A 22,663-nucleotide genomic window follows, 5' to 3' on the forward strand; every position below is an offset into this window, starting at 1 on the left:
CTGTGACTAAATTCTAGCTCAGCAGGGGACCTACTGCTGGGGACCTCCACTGATCACGAGAACAGGGGCTCCGTATTTCACAGGGACCCTTGAAATGAATAGAGCGGCAGGTCGGGCATGCCCAGTCACTCCATGCATCTTATGGGACTACGGGAGACGGCGCTCAGCTATTTCTGGCCGTCCCATAGATATAAATGGAGAAGCAGGACGCACGCCATTAGAATGTATTACCATTGACGACGGGCTGGACTTTTGTCGCCTTGATTTTGTTCAAAACTTTAAAAAAAAAAATTATTCTTTCATTTTCTTATAGATCGGGAATACACCAGCATTTGTGAAAAGCAGCCAATAGGACGCCTACTTTTTCGCCAGTTCTGTGAAACAAGGGAACATCTTCTCAAGATCATCCTCTTCCTCGATGCAGTGGTAAGCAGGGTTTATGGTGGCCTAACCATTACGATCGGATGTTTTTTTGTTTTGCTTCGTTTTTCTCCTTCTCTCTCCGCCCATTACATTTACATCGGAGGGACTTGGTGCCCATGACCAGTACCCTTGTCTCATGACTTAGGGGAAGGTTACAGAGCAACGCAGTCCGATTTTTTTATCCTATAGGGAAATCTTGAGGTTATGCTAAAGTTTTACCACGACTTAGGCTGGGTTCACATCACATTTTATGCCTCTGTTTGATGTATATATATAAAAAAAAATTATTACAAAAACGCAGCACACCGCGTTCGTTCTTGTATCCTGCACAGTGCGGAAAATTATTTTATTTTATTTTTTTTGTTGTTTTTTAACAATGGAACTCTATGGTGTACATGTGACACTGTATAGCATCAGTCTGAGGCATGCGTTTTAACGTATACACTTTTTGTATACATTAAAAGGATGGGGGAAACCCACCCTTAGATTTATTCTTGGAAGCCAGTGCTGTTGGCCATATTCAGATCATATTTTGCAGCTTGTGAATATTCTTCAATGACTGGACCCAAAAATCATTATCCATGCACCATGTGTTCGCCGATTTATTATCTTCCCCCCCCCCCCCCTCCTTTTTTCCCCCCTTCAGTTAAATTATGAATTGTCATCGGATGAGAAGAGAAAAGAGACTGGAGAAGAGATCATTAAAAGGTTCTTTACCTCCAAGGTAAGTCTTTACATCCATTTTAGGCCATCAGTATCGGGTCGGTGGGGTCTGGCGCTCTCCGCCCATCAGATATTACCTTGTAGTATTGGCACCGAAACTACACAGCTCCGTCCATTGAGTCTGATTTGGTTCCTCTCAATAGGAGGAGCGCTGCCGTTACTAGCTCTGTCCGCTGCACTATGGATGGAGCTGCGTAGGTCCTATGCTACAAGGTAACAGCTGATCAGCGGGATGCCGGGGTCCTGAGTATAGGCCATCAATATCAGGTCGTGGTCTGACACCCAGCACCCCCACCCAATCAGCTGTTTTAAGGAAGCCTCCGGCGCTGGAAACTATATGGTGTACAGGTCGGGGATCACTGGCCTTTCTGGGGTATTGCAGCTCTGCTCCGGTTCAAGTGACCAGAAACTGGGCTGCAGTACGCTGGTGCCAGAAACGACACCATGCACCAAGCCTTCTGTTTCCACTCCATACACTGTATTGTTTCTGACGCTGGGGGTGCCGGGTGTCAGACCCCCACCAATCAGCAATATCTGCAGCCCGGAGAACCCCTTTACTATGCTATCCTTTGTTAGGGCAGCATGTAAAAGGCTCACTTTTCCATTTCCAAAACGGCACAATAAATGTTGTGCCGTTTTGGTGATTTAGTATTATTTTAAAAGAATATTATGTCTTCATAAGGGGATCGCTTCCCCCGCTTCTCTCAGCAGTCACTGTATAAGTAGCAGCCTGTACGTCACTGCAGAGAGAGGCGGGGGGGGGGGGGGGATCTCTTCCATCATGAGTACATTTGAGTTCGCTGTATTCCTTCATCGCTCCTGTTAGAGAAGCGACACACAGTCCCATTATGTTGCATTTACAGGCAGGTGTAAGGCGGTATTTTGACTGTGAATCATGTGCATTATTGTGAACAGCAGACAAATATACTGCCATTTACACTGACAGACGATTAGATCAATTATCAGGAGAGGAAGTATGTATGGACGCTGGATCCTGATAATTGCCCTCTGTAAATGTGCTGACAAATGAGCTAATATATTGGGTGATCCAGATGTCTACACTGCCTTGTGTGAACAGGAGTGTGCTGCCAACAAACAGCACAACTCCATGGGGATGAATGATCGTAGTGACGATTGTTCATCCCCATACCACAGCCATTTTAATGCCGCTAACAAGAATGAGTGCACATATGGCCTTTTGTTCCCTATAGCCTGTGCTTTACCCCCTCCCCCCACTCTGATCAGCCATGGACACTGTATGTCTTTGCTGATAAGCAGACAATATTTGAAAATCTAGCTAAACTCCCTTTTCATGTGACTGGCCTACTTTTCCAGCGCCATATGGAGTATGCGGGATTGCAGAGCTATAACAGATTCATCATCTCAAGCCACTTCAGTCTTAGATCTGATAAGAAGATTTTGTTAATTTTTGCTTTTACTCGCATCTCGTTTTGCTTTTACTTTTCACAAGCTCTGGACCAAATGACTGAATAGAAATAACCTATAAGGACATATTCACACAAGGCAGAAATTCCGAAAATCACTTCCATTCATCTGAATGGAGTTGTTTTGACTGCAGACACATTGATTTCTTCAAGCCCCATTCTGACGAATGGTACAGTCACACATTTCCTCCCCTACTGTCAGTTTTCTCTTTTGGTCTGTTGTTGAGGCTGCCAGTTTTGCAGGATTGCTGCTCAGAAACGTAGACCGATAGATTTGTCAGCGAAGCAGCAGTATTAAAGGCTATGGACACCTTTGGCATAGAAATTACTTTTACGTATGTCAGTGGTTACCTTCAGTAATTCTGACATTTTCATTCGTTTATCGGACCCCCTGCCCCTCGTTTCAGACTTTTCTCTTATGGCTGTCTCTTTCCAATTAATACATGTTGGATGTGAGATCTGTGTGTCCAAGAAGCTGCAGTCTTCACTAGCACTCATGTATGAACACCGCTTCATTCCTAGACCGAGAGCTCTCCTTTCCCTCCTATTGATAATCACTGATACTGAGGAGTGATTTCCCTTTCACTGCAGATTCCGCTGTGGGTGCTCTGCGTTCTCTACACTTGTACACGGCCTATGCGATTATCCCACTGCAAACTGCCTTGTGTGTCCCATCTTCGATGCTTTCCCCACTCTGATCAGCCTTGTACAACCTCCTCCCTGCTGCTGTTTCTAAAACAGAGAAAGGAGGGGAGAGCAAAGTTTTCTTCTAGAAACAGGGGCTGTGTTCTGACTGATTTATGTCCGATTCAGCAGCACCACTAGCTAAGTGAAGGACTTGCACACACTCTGCAGACGCTAAATGGTAGGAAATTTTTAGTAAAGATTATTTATTTATTTGCTGTTGAAACTCCCATAGCACGGAATGAAGCATGCTGGCATAGTCAGGGGTCACCGGCTTTTGTACTGTCTGTTTTGTATTAGGGTACTTCCACCCTAGCGTTTTTCTTTTCCGGTATTGAGTTTTCCGGAAAAATACCGGAAAAAAACAGATCAGTTTTATCCTAATGCATTCTGAATGGAGAGCATTCCATTCAGGATGTCTTCAGTTCAGTCCCTCTTACGTTTTTTGGCCGGAGAAAATACTGCAGCATGCTGCAGTTTTCTCTCCGGCCAAAAATCCTGAACACTTGCCGGAATGCCGGATCCGGCATTCATTTCCATTTGAAATGTATTAATGCCGGATCCGGTACTAAGTGTTCCGGAAAAACGGATCCGGTTTCCCAGACCTTTTAAAAATGTGAAAATAAATAAATACTGGATCCGTTTTTCCGGATGACAACCGTAGAGACGGATCCGGTATTGCAATGCATTTGTCAGACGGATCCGCATTAAATGCATTCGTTTGCGTCCGGAATATATATATATATATATATATATATATATAATATATATAATAAAACGGGTGCGTCTTATGGTCCAGTGTGTCTTATAGTCTGAAAAATATGGTTTGAATAGATTGTAAATGCGTCTGTCATACTCATGTGACTATTCATATGCTTATACTGTATATGAACTTCATGGTTCTTGACCCGCATTGTTTCCTCTTCCCCATGTTTGGGTTCCTTTCTCAGTTTCCGCTCAAGATCAGTAATTTTACAGAAATGATACCTCTGTGGTGAATGGGTTCAGTGGACTGTCCAACCCCCCTGACACAAAGACGCATTCTTCAGACTCTAGGATGTGATGGTTTTTTGGGTACGAGTCACTAATTCTTCTAATTTCCTCTTCCATTCAACCCTCCTCTATGACGTCTTTACCCCTCCAGTCTCCCGATTATGTGCCAGAAATCCCAGATTCACAAATGGAAGAATGTATATTGAACTTTGAAAAGAACCCCAGCAAGGAGATCTTCATCAGTTGTATTAGGTGAGTGCAATGGTTTAAAGGGTAACACCGGCTTAGAGCAACAATTAGAACGTTCCCCCTAAAATTCTTAGGGTGAGGTAACTTCTTAAAGGGGTTCTTCCATGATTAATATAATGATGGGTTTATCCTGCACAATTCACTTTTATTGGATGGCTGAATACAAGCACTCTGCTATGTCCAACAGCCCCAGAGTCGTCTGGAGAGACCGCGCGCTCGCATTTCACCTGCTTCATTTAAATGGCAGAGCACACTCTCCCGTTCTTGTGATCGGTGGTGGCCCCAGCGGTTGAACCCCCGCTGATAAGACACTTACTATCTTGCTGATACGGGATAACTTGTTGCGATGGGTCCACTCCTTTTAGAGGGAGCCGAGTGCTTTTGCGTGCTCTCTGGATCTTAGATTAGCCTTTTGCTCGACAGCCGGGATCAGAGGTAGCTCCAATCCCAACAGAACAGAAGGAGTATGTTAATTTATTAAAGGGAGCCTGTCGCCTCATTTTCACCAATATAACTAACCGCACTGCCCCATAGAAGATGGCAAACGTAAACGTCTTAAATTTGTAAGACAGTAATTCCTGAATTGAATTATAAAACATATACTTAAAACATTTTATTTAAAAAAATAATAATAAAAATGTGATTATTTTTCATAAATTAAATTTTATTGTGCATACTTTATGTAAAAGCAAAAAAAACGACAGTCGTACGAGTGCTGCCTACTCTTCAAACAGCTGATTGGCAAGGGGTGCCGGGTGTCGGACCTCCGCAAATCTGATATTGATGAACTATCCTGAGGATAGGTCATCAATCGTAAAAAGCGGACAGCCCCTTTAAACAGGCGTATTCCACTGCCGACTCTGTGGCAGATTTTAGCTGTGTGAACATACCCTCAAACGGGACCAAAAAAAATGCAGTTTCTCCAACATAAAACAAGGCATGTCAAAGAAAAAACCAAGAAGTTATGGCTGCTTAAACATAAAGGTTAAAAATGAGCTGTTCAGGATAGGTAATCAATATCTGATCGGTGGGAGTCCGGCACCCCCTCCGATCAGCTTTTTATAGAGGAGGCAGCGCTCGTGCGAACACTGCTTCCTCTTCAACTACGTGTTGGAGTCACCTGTCATTACACTGCACTGCCGAAACCTCAGAGATGACCGGCTCGATAGGTCATCAAAATGTATGGCCTGCACAACCCCTTAAAGGGGTTATCTGACCATGGGGCCAACCCTTGAAAACCACTAATATAATCAGAGAGACTTGCAACTGGCCATACACTAATTCAAATGAGTGGCGAGGCATGCCACAGTTGGCCGGCCAGGTCCACCATAGCAAGAGACACTTTTTGTTATGATCTAAAATAGGGGGAAGATGTTGCCTACAGATATACTTGACTGGCCATACAGTTCAGATATTCCTGCCAATCCCCTATGCACATGCATACCGGACTCAGCCAGGCATGCATGTGTTCAAATAGGCTGCTCTGGTGGTAGATTATCCCCAGTAAAAACACAAGCATCAGACAATATGGAAATTCAACATGACCAATCATGCTGTTGAGAGAGTAGGGACCCCCGACCCCCATAGATGTTAGATGGTCAGCCGGTCCCGACATAAGTGGAGGCTTCAATCGACATTTATCTAAGGGCTCATGCACATGAACGTATTTTCTTTCCGTGTTTCTTCTGTCCGTCTGTCCATTCCGCAAAAAATATATATAACAAGTCCGCATTACGGACAATATTACAACTGTTCTATTAGGGGCCAGCTGTTCAGTTCCGCAAAATCCAGAATGCACGCAGATGTGGTCGTTATTTGCGGACCGCAAAATACATAGGGTTGTGTGCATAACCCCTAAGGCTTCATGCAAATGTCTGTATCCCTATTGTGATCAACTAATTGTGATGTGTGCCGTCTGCATTTTTTTAAAAATTTTCCGTTTCCTAAAAAGGTAGAACTTGTCTTGTACTTGGCCACAAAATGTGGACCCATTAAAGTCAGATGGTCTGCAAAAAAATGCGGATGCGATGCGGACGGTATCTGTATTTTGTAACTCTGCAATTTGCAGCTCCAAGATGCGGTTGTGTGCATGAGGCCTAATGTGTATGGACACCCTGAGAAATGACTCGAGGTGTATGGAGATTGTGACGATGCAGATGAGGACTTGTCGCTCTGCGTGAGGAGCATGGGTTTAATGCAAGGTGTGTCTCTCTCTCTTCAGCTTGCTCCACGAGTTCCTGCGGGGCTCTCCTTTCAGAGAGTACCAGGAGAGTATGTATTTTGACCGCTTCCTGCAGTGGAAAAGCCTGGAAAGGTAAGACGCTGGGCACCGCCTTGTGACTGCGGCAGCCGTATACGTAATAGTATATACCAGCAGTCACTCACTATACACTAGGACTGGAGGGGCAGGATGGTTACTAGTCTGCGGTATTTGGGTGGAGGAGCGGGCAGCAGGGCACACAGTAGTCCTCAAGGAGCAGACAGCGGCTGTAATGTGGTGATATAGCTGTATCATTTCTATATTATACTTATCTCTCCTGTTCTCCAGGCTAACCGTTACAAAGGATACTTTCAGGCAGTACCGGGTGCTAGGAAAAGGAGGATTCGGGGAGGTAAGTGATCACTTACTGTAATAGATTGTGAGCTCTCCTGCACAGTATTAATCACTTCTCCCTGTGTCTGCACCACATTGCGCCTTCTTCTGCCCTCCCTCTACAGTCTCTACCCCACACTGCTGTATATAGTCCTTTCTATACAGTCTCTACCCCACACTGCTGTATATAGTCCTTTCTATACAGTCTCTACCCCACACTGCTGTATATAGTCCCTTCTATACAGTCTCTACCCCACACTGCTGTATATAGTCCTTTCTATACAGTCTCTACCCCACACTGCTGTATATAGTCCTTTCTATACAGTCTCTACCCCACACTGCTGTATATAGTCCCTTCTATGCTGTCTCTACACCACACTGCTGTATATACAGGGAGTGCAGAATTATTAGGCAAGTTGTATTTTTGAGGATTAATTTTATTATTGAACAACAACCATGTTCTCAATGAACCCAAAAAACTCATTAATATCAAAGCTGAATATTTTGACTATTACTGTGCATAATTATTAGGCAACTTAACAAAAAACAAATATATACCCATTTCAATTATTTATTTTTACCAGTGAAACCAATATAACATCTCAACATTCACAAATATACATTTCTGACATTCAAAAACAAAACAAAAACAAATCAGTGACCAATATAGCCACCTTTCTTTGCAAGGACACTCAAAAGCCTGCCATCCATGGATTCTGTCAGTGTTTTGATCTGTTCACCATCAACATTGCGTGCAGCAGCAACCACAGCCTCCCAGACACTGTTCAGAGAGGTGTACTGTTTTCCCTCCTTGTAAATCTCACATTTGATGATTGACCACAGGTTCTCAATGGGTTTCAGATCAGGTGAACAAGGAGGCCATGTCATTAGATTTTCTTCTTTTATACCCTTTCTTGCCAGCCACGCTGTGGAGTACTTGGACGCGTGTGATGGAGCATTGTCCTGCATGAAAATCATGTTTTTCTTGAAGGATGCAGACTTCTTCCTGTACCACTGCTTGAAGAAGGTGTCTTCCAGAAACTGGCAGTAGGACTGGGAGTTGAGCTTGACTCCATCCTCAACCCGAAAAAGGCCCCACAAGCTCATCTTTGATGATACCAGCCCAAACCAGTACTCCACCTCCACCTTGCTGGCGTCTGAGTCGGACTGGAGCTCTCTGCCCTTTACCAATCCAGCCCCGGGCCCATTCATCTGGCCCATCAAGACTCACTCTCATTTCATCAGTCCAAAAAACCTTAGAAAAATCAGTCTTGAGATATTTCTTGGCCCAGTCTTGACGTTTCAGCTTGTGTGTCTTGTTCAGTGGTGGTCGTCTTTCAGCCTTTCTTACCTTGGCCATGTCTCTGAGTATTGCACACCTTGTGCTTTTGGGCACTCCAGTGATGTTGCAGCTCTGAAATATGGCCAAACTGGTAGCAAGTGGCATCTTGGCAGCTGCACGCTTGACTTTTCTCAGTTCATGGGCAGTTATTTTGCGCCTTGGTTTTTCCACACGCTTCTTGCGACCCTGTTGACTATTTTGAATGAAACGCTTGATTGTTCGATGATCACGCTTCAGAAGCTTTGCAATTTTAAGAGTGCTGCATCCCTCTGCAAGATATCTCACTATTTTTGACTTTTCTGAGCCTGTCAAGTCCTTCTTTTGACCCATTTTGCCAAAGGAAAGGAAGTTGCCTAATAATTATGCACACCTAATATAGGGTGTTGATGTCATTAGACCACACCCCTTCTCATTACAGAGATGCACATCACCTAATATGCTTAATTGGTAGTAGGCTTTCGAGCCTATACAGCTTGGAGTAAGACAACATGCATAAAGAGGATGATGTGGTCAAAATACTCATTTGCCTAATAATTCTGCACTCCCTGTAGTCCCTTCTATGCTGTCTCTACCCCACACTGCTGTATATAGTCCCTTCTATACAGTCTCTACCCCACACTGCTGTATATAGTCCTTTCTATACAGTCTCTACCCCACACTGCTGTATATAGTCCTTTCTATACAGTCTCTACCCCACACTGCTGTATATAGTCCCTTTTATACTGTCTCTACCCCACACTGCTGTATATAGTCCCTTCTATACAGTCTCTACACCACTGCTGTATATAGTCCTTTCTATACTGTCTCTACCCCCACACTGCTGTATATAGTCCCTTCTATACAGTCTCTACACCACACTGCTGTATATAGTCCCTTCTATACAGTCTCTACCCCACACTGCTATATATAGTCCCTTCTATACAGTCTCTACCCCACACTGCTGTATATAGTCCCTTCTATACAGTCTCTACACCACACTGCTGTATATAGTCCCTTCTATACAGTCTCTACACCACACTGCTGTATATAGTCCCTTCTATACAGTCTCTACACCACACTGCTGTATATAGTCCCTTCTATACTGTCTCTACCCCCACACTGCTGTATATAGTCCCTTCTATGCTGTCTCTACCCCACACTGCTGTATATAGTCCCTTCTATACAGTCTCTACACCACACTGCTGTATATAGTCCCTTCTATACAGTCTCTACACCACACTGCTGTATATAGTCCCTTCTATACAGTCTCTACCCCACACTGCTGTATATAGTCCCTTCTATACAGTCTCTACCCCACACTGCTGTATATAGTCCCTTCTATACAGTCTCTACCCCCACACTGCTGTATATAGTCCTTTCTATACAGTCTCTACCCCACACTGCTGTATATAGTCCCTTCTATACAGTCTCTACACCACACTGCTGTATATAGTTCTTTCTGTACTGTCCTACTCCACTGTGTTGTATACAGAACTCTGTATATGGTCTGTGATGCCTTTGGTGATATAATACTTTCTTCTGTCTCCATATACTGTGCGGTATAGATTTTATTTTTTATTTTTATATTGTGTCTGTGCTCCATACCGGTGACTATAATTCTTTCCATACTGCTTGTCCCTTACCACTACATAATACTGTTTACGGTGTCTGCTCCATAGCAATCTATATAGCACTCTCTATGTTCCCACCACACTCCCTATAGTATTTTATACTATCTCTGTTCCATATAGCACCATCATACCGCCTCTGTTCTATACAGTACCGTCATACCGTCTCTGTTCTATATAGTAGTCATACCGCCTCGGTTATATATACACTGCTCAAAAAAATAAAGGGAACACTTAAACAACACGATGTAACTCCAAGTCAATCACACTTCTGTGAAATCAAACTGTCCACTTAGGAAGCAACACTGAGTGACAATCAATTTCACATGCTGTTGTGCAAATGGGATAGACAACAGGTGAAAATTATAGGCAATTAGCAAGACACCCCCAATAAAGGAGTGGTTCTGCAGGTGGTGACCACAGTCCACTTCTCAGTTCCTATGCTTCCTGGCTGATGCTTTGGTCACTTTTGAATGCTGGCGGTGCTTTCACTCTAGTGGTAGCATGAGACGGAGTCTACAACCCACACAAGTGGCTCAGGTAGTGCAGCTTATCCAGGATGGCACATCAATGCGAGCTGTGGCAAGAAGGTTTGTTGTCTCTGTGAGCGTAGTGTCCAGAGCATTGAGGCGCTACCAGGAGACAGGCCAGTACATCAGGAGACGTGGAGGAGGCCATAGGAGGGCAACAACCCAGCAGCAGGACCGCTACCTCCGCCTTTGTGCAAGGAGGAACAGGAGGAGCACTGCCAGAGCCCTGCAAAATGACCTCCAGCAGGCCACAAATGTGCATGTGTCTGCTCAAACGGTCAGAAATAGACTCCATGAGGGTGATATGAGGGCCCGACGTCCACAGGTGGGGGTTGTGCTTACAGCCCAACACCGTGCAGGACGTTTGGCATTTGCCAGAGAACACCAAGATTGGAAAATTCGCCACTGGCTCCCTGTGCTCTTCACAGATGAAAGCAGGTTCACACTGAGCACATGTGACAGAGTCTGGAGACGCCGTGGAGAACGTTCTGCTGCCTGCAACATCCTCCAGCATGACCGGTTTGGCATTGGGTCAGTAATGGTGTGGGGTGGCATTTCTTTGGAGGGCCGCACAGCCCTTCATGTGCTCGCCAGAGGTAGCCTGACTGCAATTAGGTACCGAGATGAGATCCTCAGACCCCTTGTGAGACCATATGCTGGTGCGGTTGGCCCTGGGTTCCTCCTAATGCAAGACAATGCTAGACCTCATGTGGCTGGAGTGTGTCAGCAGTTCCTGCAAGACGAAGGCATTGATGCTATGGACTGGCCCGCCCGTTCCCCAGACCTGAATACAATTGAGCACATCTGGGACATCATGTCTCGCTCTATCCACCAACGTCACGTTGCACCACAGACTGTCCAGGAGTTGGCAGATGCTTTAGTCCAGGTCTGGGAGGAGATCCCTCAGGAGACCGTCCGCCACCTCATCAGGAGCATGCATAGGCGTTGTAGGGAGGTCATACAGGCACGTGGAGGCCACACACACTACTGAGCCTCATTTTGACTTGTTTTAAGAACATTACATCAAAGTTGGATCAGCCTGTAGTGTGTTTTTCCACTTTAATTTTGAGTGTGACTCATAATCCAGACCTCCATGGGTTAAAAAATTTGATTTCCATTTTTTTACTTTTGTGTGATTTTGTTGTCAGCACATTCAACTATGTAAAGAACAAAGTATTTCAGAAGAATATTTAATTAATTCAGATCTAGGATGTGTTCTTTTTGTGTTCCCTTTATTTTTTTGAGCAGTGTAGTTCCGCCATACTGTCTGTTTTTATATAGTATTGCCATATTGTCTTTGTTCTATATAGTATGTCATACTGTCTGTTCTATACAGTGTCATCATATTGTCTGTTCTATGTATTTATAGATATAGTACCATCATATTGTCTCTGTTCTGTACAGTACCGCCATACTGTCTGTTCTATAAAGTATCATTGGATTGTCTGTTCTATATAGTACTGTCATATTGTCTCTGTTCTGTATAGTGCCGCCATACAGTCTTTGTTCATACTTTCCCGGTTCCATATAGTACTTTCTATACTGTCTCTTCTCTGTATGGCACTTTCTCGGTTTCTGCTCCATCTAGGACTCTCTGTATTGTCCCCGTACCCCCTCGCTCTGTGTAATAGTGCCTATAGCTGATGTGCCTTTTTCTCCTCGGTCTCCGGTGTTATTTTTCGGTTTCTTTGTACTGTGCTCCTCCACATACTCCTTTATATATATATATATATATATACCAGATCACCAGAGTTATCCCTTCTGCTCCCAGGTGTGCGCCTGCCAGGTCCGTGCCACCGGGAAGATGTACGCGTGTAAAAAGCTGGAGAAGAAGAGGATCAAGAAGAGGAAAGGGGAGTCCATGGCTTTGAATGAGAAGCAAATCCTGGAAAAAGTGAACAGCCGCTTTGTGGTATTGACCAGATGAAATGCTTACGGGGTCTATGAATGTGATTGCCAGAGACACTGGGGGAGATTTATCAAACTGCCCATAGCAGCCAATCAGATTTCACCTTTCATTTTTCACAGCTCCTTTGGAAGATGAAAGATGGGATCTGATTGGTTGCTTTGGGCAACTAAGCCAGTTCTACTTTACCCCAGTGTTATCATGACCGGCCTACTGTACATTCGGGTGTTCACTTGTTACTTAAGGGGATATTGTATCTTCAGGCACAGTTGGTGGGTTGCAGTGTCAGACAGGGGCTTAACAGTGGCCAGTAGGTTTGTCCTGTGCATAAACCTGATGTAGCACTGCCTGGCGTATTACATTGCAATGCAGAAGTATTGTAGTTTATTATGGAAGTGATCAAAGATCACATTTTTAAGTCCCCTAGTGGGGCGAAAAAAATTTCAGGGTGTTCGAAAGAAAATTCCAAGTTAAAAAAAGAGCATTCTCCTCCCCTGACATATGTTATAATTACTTGCATTCCCTATGTTTTTACAATTCTGGAGCATCTATTCTTATTACTCTATGATGTGCCATTCCTTTATTATTCCTGCTAGAAGCTATGGATGAATTACCGGGAGCTTGCAGTAAAGTTACAGATGGATGTTATAAGTTGGGGGGTGGCCCTGCACAGTCTGACACTAGCAGCAGTGATTTCAATAGTGTCAGGTTGTGCAGGGCCACATCCCAACTGGTAACACCCAGCTGGACCTTTATAGCAAACTGCTAGAAATTCATTCATCACTTCTAGCAGGAATAATAAAGAAATGGCACAACAGAGAGTCATTAGACCAGCTGTTGTAGTTTTGCAACACCTGGAGAACTGCAGGTTGGCCATCTCTGCATTAGATGCTCCAGAATTATTATTACATGGGGAATGCAAGTAGCTACTACAACAGACATGTGACAGCTCCTCTCTTGAAGTATTACGTGAAAAAAAAAAAATGTATTTATTGTGCAAAAGTAGAAAAAAAAAGAAAAATATTATAGAAGTTTGGTAATGGGGCAGTCGGCCTGAAAAATGAATTTATCATGTCACTTACAGCGCAGGGTGAACGCCATCAAAACAAAACCCGAAAAACAAGGCGAGAATTGTTCCCCTGCACAATGTAATAGTTATACAATACATAATATGTACCCCAAGCTGGTGCCAATAAAGGGGTTCTGCACTTTGTTTAAACTGAGGATCTATCCTCACGATAGATCATCAGCTTCTGATCGGCAGGGATCCGACAGCCGGGACCCCTGCCGATCATCTGTTTGAGAAGTCAGCGGCGCTCCAGCAGCGCAGCGACCTTCTCACTGTTTACCGCAGGCCCAGTGACGTCACAACTTGTATCAACTAGCGTGGGCGGGGCTAAGCTCTGTTCACTTGAATGGAACTTAGCCCCGCCCAGGCCAGTTGATACAAGTCATGACGTCACTGGGCCGGCGGTAAACAGTGAGAAGGCCCGCCGATCAGAAGCTGATGACCCATCCAGAGGATAGATCATCAGTTTAAACAAAGTGCAGAACCCCTTTAAGAATAAAGAGTTAAGAGTATACAATTGCTGCATTCTTAAAGGGGGTATTCCCGTCAGGGCATTTATGGCATATGCACAGGTTATCCCATGAATGTCCCATAGTTGTGATGTCCCAGCTCTGGGATCTGCTCCCATCTCAAGAATGGGGGCCGTCTCGTACCACTCAGCTATTGTTGTAACTCCCATAGAAGTGAGTGGAGAGAGCTGTGCATATTACCTCTCCATTTCGAGCAATAAAAGACAGATAGGTGTGGGTCCCTCCTCCGGGACCAGGTCCGATCTTACATTTACGGTGTATCCTAGAGATCTGCTGTAAGTGTCCTAATGGGAATAACCCTTTAAAGGGCTTCCTTCATCTCAGACATTGGTGGCCTATCTCTAGGATATGCCATCAATGTCAGATAGGAGCAGGTCCCACCTCTGGGATCCGCTCTTATGTCCAGAGCGGGACCCCTGAAGCGAAGAAGAGTGTCCACCTTCCACTTACTTCTATGGGATCTTTGAAAATAGCTGAGCGCTGGCCGTGCTAATTCCGGCAGTCCCATAGAGGAGAATGGAGAGGTCGTCTATGATACTTCCAAAAATGACTCAAAGCCTTGCTCAGCTATTTTCAGAACTCCCATAGAAGTGAATAGAGAGCACGCCGAGCATGCACAGTACGCTTTCCTTGACTTCGGGTGTCCTGTTCCCAGAGTTGGGACCCCCGCACCTATCTGACATTGATGGCATATCCTAGTGATATGCCACCAATGTAGTAGCAAACTAGCCCACACCCTTTGGGGTTAAGGCTTACTACCTGGGTTCTCTCGAGTATGTCCTCAGAGGGACCAGAGAAATATCGGGATTCAGCTTCTTAAGGTCCACTGCCCCCTTGTAGTATCCTATGAAAGTAGTTCTCAGGACCTGACGGGCTGCCTCTGCGGTTGTTGTCTTTGGGCAGGTAAACCTGGCGTATGCGTATGAAACTAAAGACGCTTTATGTCTGGTGCTCACCATCATGAATGGCGGCGACCTCAAATTCCACATCTACAGCATGGGCAACCCCGGCTTTGAGGAAGAACGCGCGGTCTTCTATGCTGCTGAGATCTGTTGTGGACTAGAACACCTGCACCAGGAGGGCATAGTGTACAGGTAAGAGCTGGAGTCCACAAGAATGACTGCTACTACCTGGTGTGCTATGCCTTTAAATGTCCCACCTCTCTAAAAGAATGGTGACTTGTGCAGATCTGACTAATGGGAGCCCTCACCAATGTCTACCGCAGGGATCAGCAACCTTGGTCACACTCCATCTGCTGTCAAACTACAACTCCTAGCAGGCACATCCACTTGTCTGTTTTTGTAACTCTCCCTACTGACCGCAGACATCTTGTAGACTCCTGTTTTCTGTCTATCTTCTGATAGTTTCCCTTTGCTTTCTAGGGATTTGAAACCAGAAAACATTCTCTTAGATGACGATGGTAAGTAACACACACCATAGATACAAATCTATCATCTGATTTTGATTGCGTCTCCGTTTTCAGATACACTTGTGGCAGATCGTCTGCATGCTTTATTAAAGGGGATATCCTGTGAATAATGTAAAAAAATGAAAATCGGACATCATGTCGTACATGACAACCTCTTTCTAATAAAGCCAGAACCAGCCCTGTACCTCACATGGATCCAGAGATCTCCTCATTCATTGCTCAAATTGCTCTGCTAGATTTATTTCAAGCTGGTAGCTCAGGGGACATGCACCCTCAGGGGAGGGTGTCCTTTCTGCTGCAGCTGGTGGCAGTGGAAGGATGGAACTAAGCAGGTCTGTCCACCTCAGTGAGCTGGATAGAGAATGTAGAATAGGGCAAACAGCAGGTGGCGCTATACAGGTGGCTTTCAGGGATCATATTTTAGTGGCTATACAAAATTTCTGATTACATAAGTATCGAGGTGCTGGTTTGAAAAACGTGGGATTAATTTCCGTGGACAACACCTTCAACCCTCTGCGCCCCAGAATGTATGCAGCTGGCAGATCCTCTAGCTTTATGGCAGCAGTCTTCCCATAGTTGGATGTTTTTAAATGATGGCACTCCATTGCCTCGTATTATAGTTTGCCTGGGATAAGGACCCTGCATTCAGCAAGGCTTCCTACCTGCGATGTACTCTACTGCAGCGTATGGCGGGTTCACGGCTGTATATTTTAGCACATATTGTTCCTCACACCTTTTAGGGTACGGCCACATATGGCATATTTAGTATGGAAAATCCATTGTGGATTATGCCGCAGATGCCAAGTAAAAAAATCTCCAATGAACCTGTGGCCAAATGCGAAGGGACATGTGGGTTTGGCGCAGATTTCACAAAAAGTAAAGTCCGCACGTCAAGTTACATGCAGATTCCATTGCAGAAATTTCTGTACCGCGAGATTTTGCTGTTCCTGTGAACGCTGCAGATATTCTACACCCAGTTATGTTGCGGCAAATCATCAACCTATATACATGCAGCCACACCCTAAGGGGATTGCCTCAAAAAGATAACACCTGTCCATATTTTCTGTTACAGCGTATGGATGTCATAGAGTGGTGGTCCCGGACTCAAGACCCTTTCCCATTGGAATGCTTCTCTCTCTGCATCAGTGGCTCTTGCTCTGGCATACTATTTCTAGGGTGTCCAATGGCCACCATGTAATACTACATTCTACCTGCAGGGGCAGATGCTGCTCACCCCAGGGACTGGTGTCCATAGCCTTTAAAGGCTATGAATACCATCAGGGCAGTTATTTAATGATTGCATTTTGTTCATTTTGGGCTAAAAATCATTTTTCGGATGGCTATTTATTAAAAATGTTCAACTGTTTTTGTGATGCATGGGGTTAAAAATCAGTCTGGCCATTCAGCTGACGGCTCATGTGAAGCCTTATTTCTGATCTCCTGACCTCCTAAACACTCATTTTAAGACATATTATCAGTTTGATAAGAGTTAAGCTATAATGAGTGTTTGAGGTCAGGACAAGAAGAGCTCTACATGAGCCGTCAGCTGACTGAACTCAGGTGGGAAAGCCTGCAAATAGACGGATTTCTAACCACATGTATCATGAAAACTGCTGGGAATTTTTAATTGGCCCAAAATGAATAAAATGCAATAATAATTAAAAAAACTGCCCTGAATGTGTCCTGCTTTGGGATTATCAGGTTGACATACCTCCCTGTAATTATTTTTATTATTTTGAAGTACAGGATCTTGCAGGACACATGGTAACCACAATGAAATTGGAATGGTTTTCTGTTATTTTGCTCTCTGTCCATTTTCCTGGACTGAATTCCAGATAAAATTTGCAATTTCATGATTATTTATTAATTTTTTCCCTTTTTGTTCTGCCCCTTTATAGAAGGCGTCATGTGTTCAGGTTTATCAGTCTCTGAGGCTGTGACTAATCACTCCTCATCAGACAAGGGTCCATATTGAGTCCAGGGTGAATACGTCTTCTGTCCTGAGCCGCACCCACAGGAGATATGACATAGGCGATGAGGTGTAATAACCGGCGAGCTCTGATTTCACCCTCTCATTGTTAACTGAGAGCTTTGTATAAAGCCTCATGCACATTAGAGGCCCATGGCTGTGACTGGAAGAGTCTAACAGCCGAAAAAGGCCTCTTTCACATGGGCGTCATGTTTTTTGCCCGGATAAGATGCTGGTGTGTTGCGGGAAGATGCACAATTTTTCAGCACGAGTGCAAAGCATTTTAATTTCGTTTTGCACGCGCGGGAGAAAAATCGCCATGCTTGGTACCCAGACCCGAACCCGGACTTCTTCACAGAAGTTCGGGATCTGTGTTGTGTAGATTTTATTATTTTCCCTTATAACATGGTTATAAGGGAAAATAATAGCATTCTTAATACAGAATGTATAGTACAATAGGACTGGAGGGGTTAAAAAAATATATAATAATAATTTAACTCATCTCATCCACTTGTTCGCGCAGCCCGGCTTCTCTTCAGTTTTCTTCTTTGATGACCTGGAGGAAAAGGACCTGTGGTGACGTCAGTGTGCGCATCACATGGTCCATCACCATGGTGATGGATCATGTGATGAGCGCAGTGACGTCACCAAAGGTCCTTTTTCCTCTAGATCAACAAAGAAGAAGACAAAAGAGAAGCCGGGCTGCGCGAACAAGTGGATGAGGTGAGTTAAATTATTATTTATTTATTTTTAACCCCTCCATCACTATTTTACTAGGCATTCTGTATTAAGAATGCTATTATTTTCCCTTATAACCATGTTATAAGATTGGTCTTTCCCTGTTTATATGTCCTATTGGTACATATGGAGGTGGTCCGACGTGCAAGCGGCTCCCACCTCAGCGGCCATAGTTTGGCATAGGGTGTCTCTATCGGGGGTGTCACCTTGCTCCCACCATGTCATAGGGACAGCTACATTTTCTATACATTGTGAGCATCCAGCCAGACATCATCCCATAGCTCAGTTTCCTGGACCCTGAGTGACTACAGTTACATTGAAAGGCAATTTAAAGGGATTCTCCAGTAATAATGCCGTCTTACAAAGTATCAGCGGCCTGCCCACTAAGCTAAGCATTCATGCTCACCTGCCCCCCACTGTTCCGGTCCTCCACCCTGCCTAAAGTGCTCCCACCTTGCAGTCCTCGCACTGTTTACATCCTACGGTGCGTGGGCATGGTCACATATTCTGCTGCAGCCTTTGACTGGCCTCAGCTGTGACGTACTGCTTGTGGCCACATCACCACTGAAGCCAGTCATCGGCTGCAGCAGAACACGTGACCATGCCCATGCTGCATCGGATGTAAACAGTGCGAGGACTGGCAGATACAGACACCAGAAGCAGCATGGAGGACCGGAGCAGGTGAGCATGAACCCTTAGCTTAGTGGGCAGGCTGTTGCCAGTTTTTAATACATTAGGAGATTTTCTTTTTTCCATTTTAATTTTTTACTCCCTGCCTTTTCAGAGCCATAAAGTTTTTATTTTTCTGTTCACATAGCTGTTTGAGGGCTTGTTTTTGGCGGGACAAGTTGTAGTTTGTAATGGCGCCATTTAATATTGTATCCAATTCAGTGGGGAGCCGGAAAAAAAAACACAATTCCGCTACAGTTTTATGGGTTTTGTTTTTACAGTGTTCCTTAAGTGGTAACACTGACCTGTTCCCTTCATTCTCTTGGTCAGTACGATTACAAGGATACCACATTTATGTAGTTTTTCTTGTGTTTTAATACTTAAAAAAACTTTATTATTTTCATCACCATGTTATGCCCCTTATAATGTTTTTATAGTTAGGTCTACAGAGCTATGAGGGCTCGTTTCTGCGTTCGCGTGCGTTAATCTGTGCAATTATTGCATCCTTTAAAAATCCACTTTAAGCAACATTCTTATCGGTAAGATAAAAATTATGTGTTTGCAAGGTCAGAGGTAAGGAGCCGTCAGTTTATCTGCCGGACGGAACAGAGAGAAAATTCAGATCCTGCTACTAGAGAAACTCAGCCCTGTACAGAGAAAAGGGCTCCAATTTTTTTTTAAATAAAGACCAATGGAAAAAAATAAAAAATAAAGTGTTCATAGCCTTTAAAGTGATGACTTCTAAGGGTTAAAGCCAAAATAGGGAAAATAGATGGACGTTTTATAGACGCTATTTGTGTACATCCCAGTGATTCCCGTAAGGGTAATATGAGAGTAGTCATTCTCTGTAAATGCTGCCAATATTTAATTGGTGGACGCTGCTTACGCTGATCTTCTTACAGTCAGCCCATGGCTCTGTAATTTTATAATGAAGCCCATCATCAGCTCAGCGGTGCGGACAGTAATCTCATTCATCCTTGTGTTCTGTGACATCAGTTACTATAAGGCGTCGAGTCTCAGTAAGTAAGAGGGTCGGCGTGTTCCGGAAACACAGATCAGTCTATATTATTATGGCTTGATGGGAAACAAGATGCATCCTCTGTGAAACTACTGGTATCCACCATAGTAATCACGCCCGTGACTTCTCGACAAGAGAGGATAACGGCATCACAACATGGCGGTCACTGATGAACTATTGTCTACACAATAGCTCTGATCCGTCATATATAGGCCTGCCTTCTTCCAGAAACAGCGCCTCCATTTGTCCACAGGTTGTGTGTGGTATTGCAGTGGAGTCCAATTCACTTCACACACCACCATGGACAGGTGGGGCGCTATTTCTAGAAGAAAGCAGGAGTATTTTCCCCAGAGTTGACCTTTTCCAATTTATATCCGCGAAAATCTGTGTGGGCACCCATATGATATTTGCGTATGTTTTTTTTTTTTTTTATTAATAAGAGAAACTTGCCCTATTCTTGTCCAACAGTCCGTGCGGTAAAACATTTTGTGAACTGAACCATTGACTTTAACGGGTCCATGTGCAGTCCTGTTCACAGAAAGATAAAAACACGCCTGTAATGTATTTAACCTGATCAGAAAGTGCACCTAGAGTGACGTAATGGGTAACATTAGCAGAAACACTTACCGATTCTTCTCTTCCCCTGCACAGGTCACATCCGAATCTCAGATTTGGGGTTGGCTATCAAAATTCCAGATGGTGAAAGCATCCGAGGAAGAGTAGGAACTGTGGGTTACATGGGTAAGTGTCTTCACCAACACTGGCATTACCTACGGCAGACTGTGACCGATGGGCTTACCCTCTGTCCTCCATGTGTTGCAGCTCCGGAAGTCATTAAGAATGAGAGATATACATTTAGTCCCGATTGGTGGGGGCTGGGCTGCATCATATACGAGATGATCGAGGGACAGTCCCCGTTCCGTGCCCGGAAGGAACGAGTCAAAAGGGAAGAGGTGGAAAAACGCGTTCAAGAAGAACAAGAGTCGTATTCTGAGAAGTTCACAGAAGACGCAAAGTCTATATGTAGGATGGTAAGTGGTTCATGCGTGCAGCAGCTGCAGATCGCTATACTGCCCCTATAGGGTGTGTAGTGTTACTGCACTTACAGGGAGTCTCTTCCATCAGTGCAGACAGCCCTATGTTTTATCGACTGAGGTTTGATCTTGGACCATGGCCGATAAATTACACACTGGCAGCTTCAGAGCGAAGGGTGTCATCCGAGGAAATCTGATTGCACTGTAACAAAGGCTACTGTGATCAGAATAAGACGCGCCCTGGGTTATTATACATTTTTTTAAACACAGGCCCATGCTCCAAGCTGATGTGTGAATGACCCCATTGATTACAAAGGGGTCTGTGTGCTGTCCGAGTCTAGTCCATGCAGACTTGAACAACACACGGGCAGGAATGGAGCCTGAGAGTGATAGTGTAATAGAAATCGTCCTGGTGAGAATGCGCAGGGCTTGTGCTTGTACAAAGCAGCCAATCTCAATAATCCGAGCTTTAGTCTTAACATTACAAGAGGTGGATTTTAGCTGACCTCAGACTCCCAACATCCAAGCTGTAGTTAAGGATCAGATAGAGAGAGTAATTAAAGGGAACCTGAAATCTCCATATTGAACCCCCCACCTTCCCCCAATGCTGTTCTGTCATCTGATGGCCAAGTTCACTGAAAATACAATTTATTCCCCTAGCGCGGCAGCTTGAAGTCAAGCAGGCATCGGCCTTCATGCTTCGAGTCCAGATTGTTGCGCCCCCTTCCTGCCTCCCTCACTCTTGATGGACAGCTATTTCTTTTTATTCAGGTGCAATGTGCCTGATATCTCGTGCTTGCGCAGTCCCCTTGTTTTTGGCCCCTGCGCAGTGCTCCCAGCTGTAGTGTACTGGGCTTCTGAGGCTCATTGCATAGGTGTAGACTCACAGGCGTGCTCTCCCAGCAGTCTGCACCTGTCCAATGAGACTCAGGAGCGCAGTGCACTATAGCTGGGCACACTGCGCAGGCGCCTAAAGCAAAAGAGAACGGCATGAGATATCGGGCTCATCTCACAGGCTCCCTTTCTCATGATCAGTGAGGGCCCCAGACTCATCCCTATCCCTATACTTTTCCAGTAGTAGCAACAGAGGAACAACAGCACAAGACAAGAGTTGTAACTAAAGTCTAACTAGTGCAATAGTTGGCAATGAGAGAGATAGGGGGGTCCACTTTAATCCTTAGGATACCGGAGGTTTTTTCGTTTTCATTTTTGTTCCCCATCTTTCTTGAGCCCTAACTTTTTTTATATTTCCATTCACATAGCTGTATGAGGGCTTAGTTTTTTTTTGCAGGACAAGTTGTTCTTTCTAATGCCACCATTTAATATGGCATACAATGTAGTGAGAAGCAGGAAAAAAGATTCCAAATGGGGTGGAATTGGAAAATAAATGCAATTCCTCCACCGTTTTACGGGTTTTGTTCCCACGGGTTCCGTTTGCATCAAAACTAACCTGTGCCCTTCATTCTCTGGGTCAGTACGATTACAACAATACCACATATGTATAGGTTATGTCATGTCTAAATAGTGTAAAAAAAAAGAAAAAATTTGACATCACGATATTCTGACCCCCATAACTTTTTTTTTTTTTATAGTCCTATCTACTGAGCTGTGTGGGGGCTCATTTTTTGCGGGACAATCTTTAGTTTTTATTGTTACCATTTTCGAGTGTGTGTGACTTTTTGATCACATTTTATTACTTTTTTTTGGGTAAG

At 44.4% G+C, this 22,663-nt stretch overlaps 1 protein-coding gene across 1 annotated transcript in view; it reads left to right on the forward strand.

The window, feature by feature from the left end:
- The window catches only part of LOC120986257 (G protein-coupled receptor kinase 5-like), a 76,491-nt gene that overhangs the window by 48,146 nt on the left and 5,682 nt on the right, over window positions 1-22,663 (forward strand). The window contains exons 3-12 of the mRNA XM_040414736.1: window positions 314-426; window positions 1,070-1,147; window positions 4,420-4,520; window positions 6,739-6,831; window positions 7,066-7,129; window positions 12,361-12,501; window positions 14,998-15,188; window positions 15,477-15,514; window positions 20,569-20,658; window positions 20,740-20,948. Of these exons, the coding sequence (XP_040270670.1) occupies window positions 314-426; window positions 1,070-1,147; window positions 4,420-4,520; window positions 6,739-6,831; window positions 7,066-7,129; window positions 12,361-12,501; window positions 14,998-15,188; window positions 15,477-15,514; window positions 20,569-20,658; window positions 20,740-20,948 (1,118 nt within the window). The remainder of the gene's footprint in view (window positions 1-313; window positions 427-1,069; window positions 1,148-4,419; window positions 4,521-6,738; window positions 6,832-7,065; window positions 7,130-12,360; window positions 12,502-14,997; window positions 15,189-15,476; window positions 15,515-20,568; window positions 20,659-20,739; window positions 20,949-22,663) is intronic.

The sequence above is a fragment of the Bufo bufo genome, chromosome 1 (genome assembly GCF_905171765.1).
Source record: "Bufo bufo chromosome 1, aBufBuf1.1, whole genome shotgun sequence".
Classification (NCBI taxonomy): domain Eukaryota; kingdom Metazoa; phylum Chordata; class Amphibia; order Anura; family Bufonidae; genus Bufo; species Bufo bufo.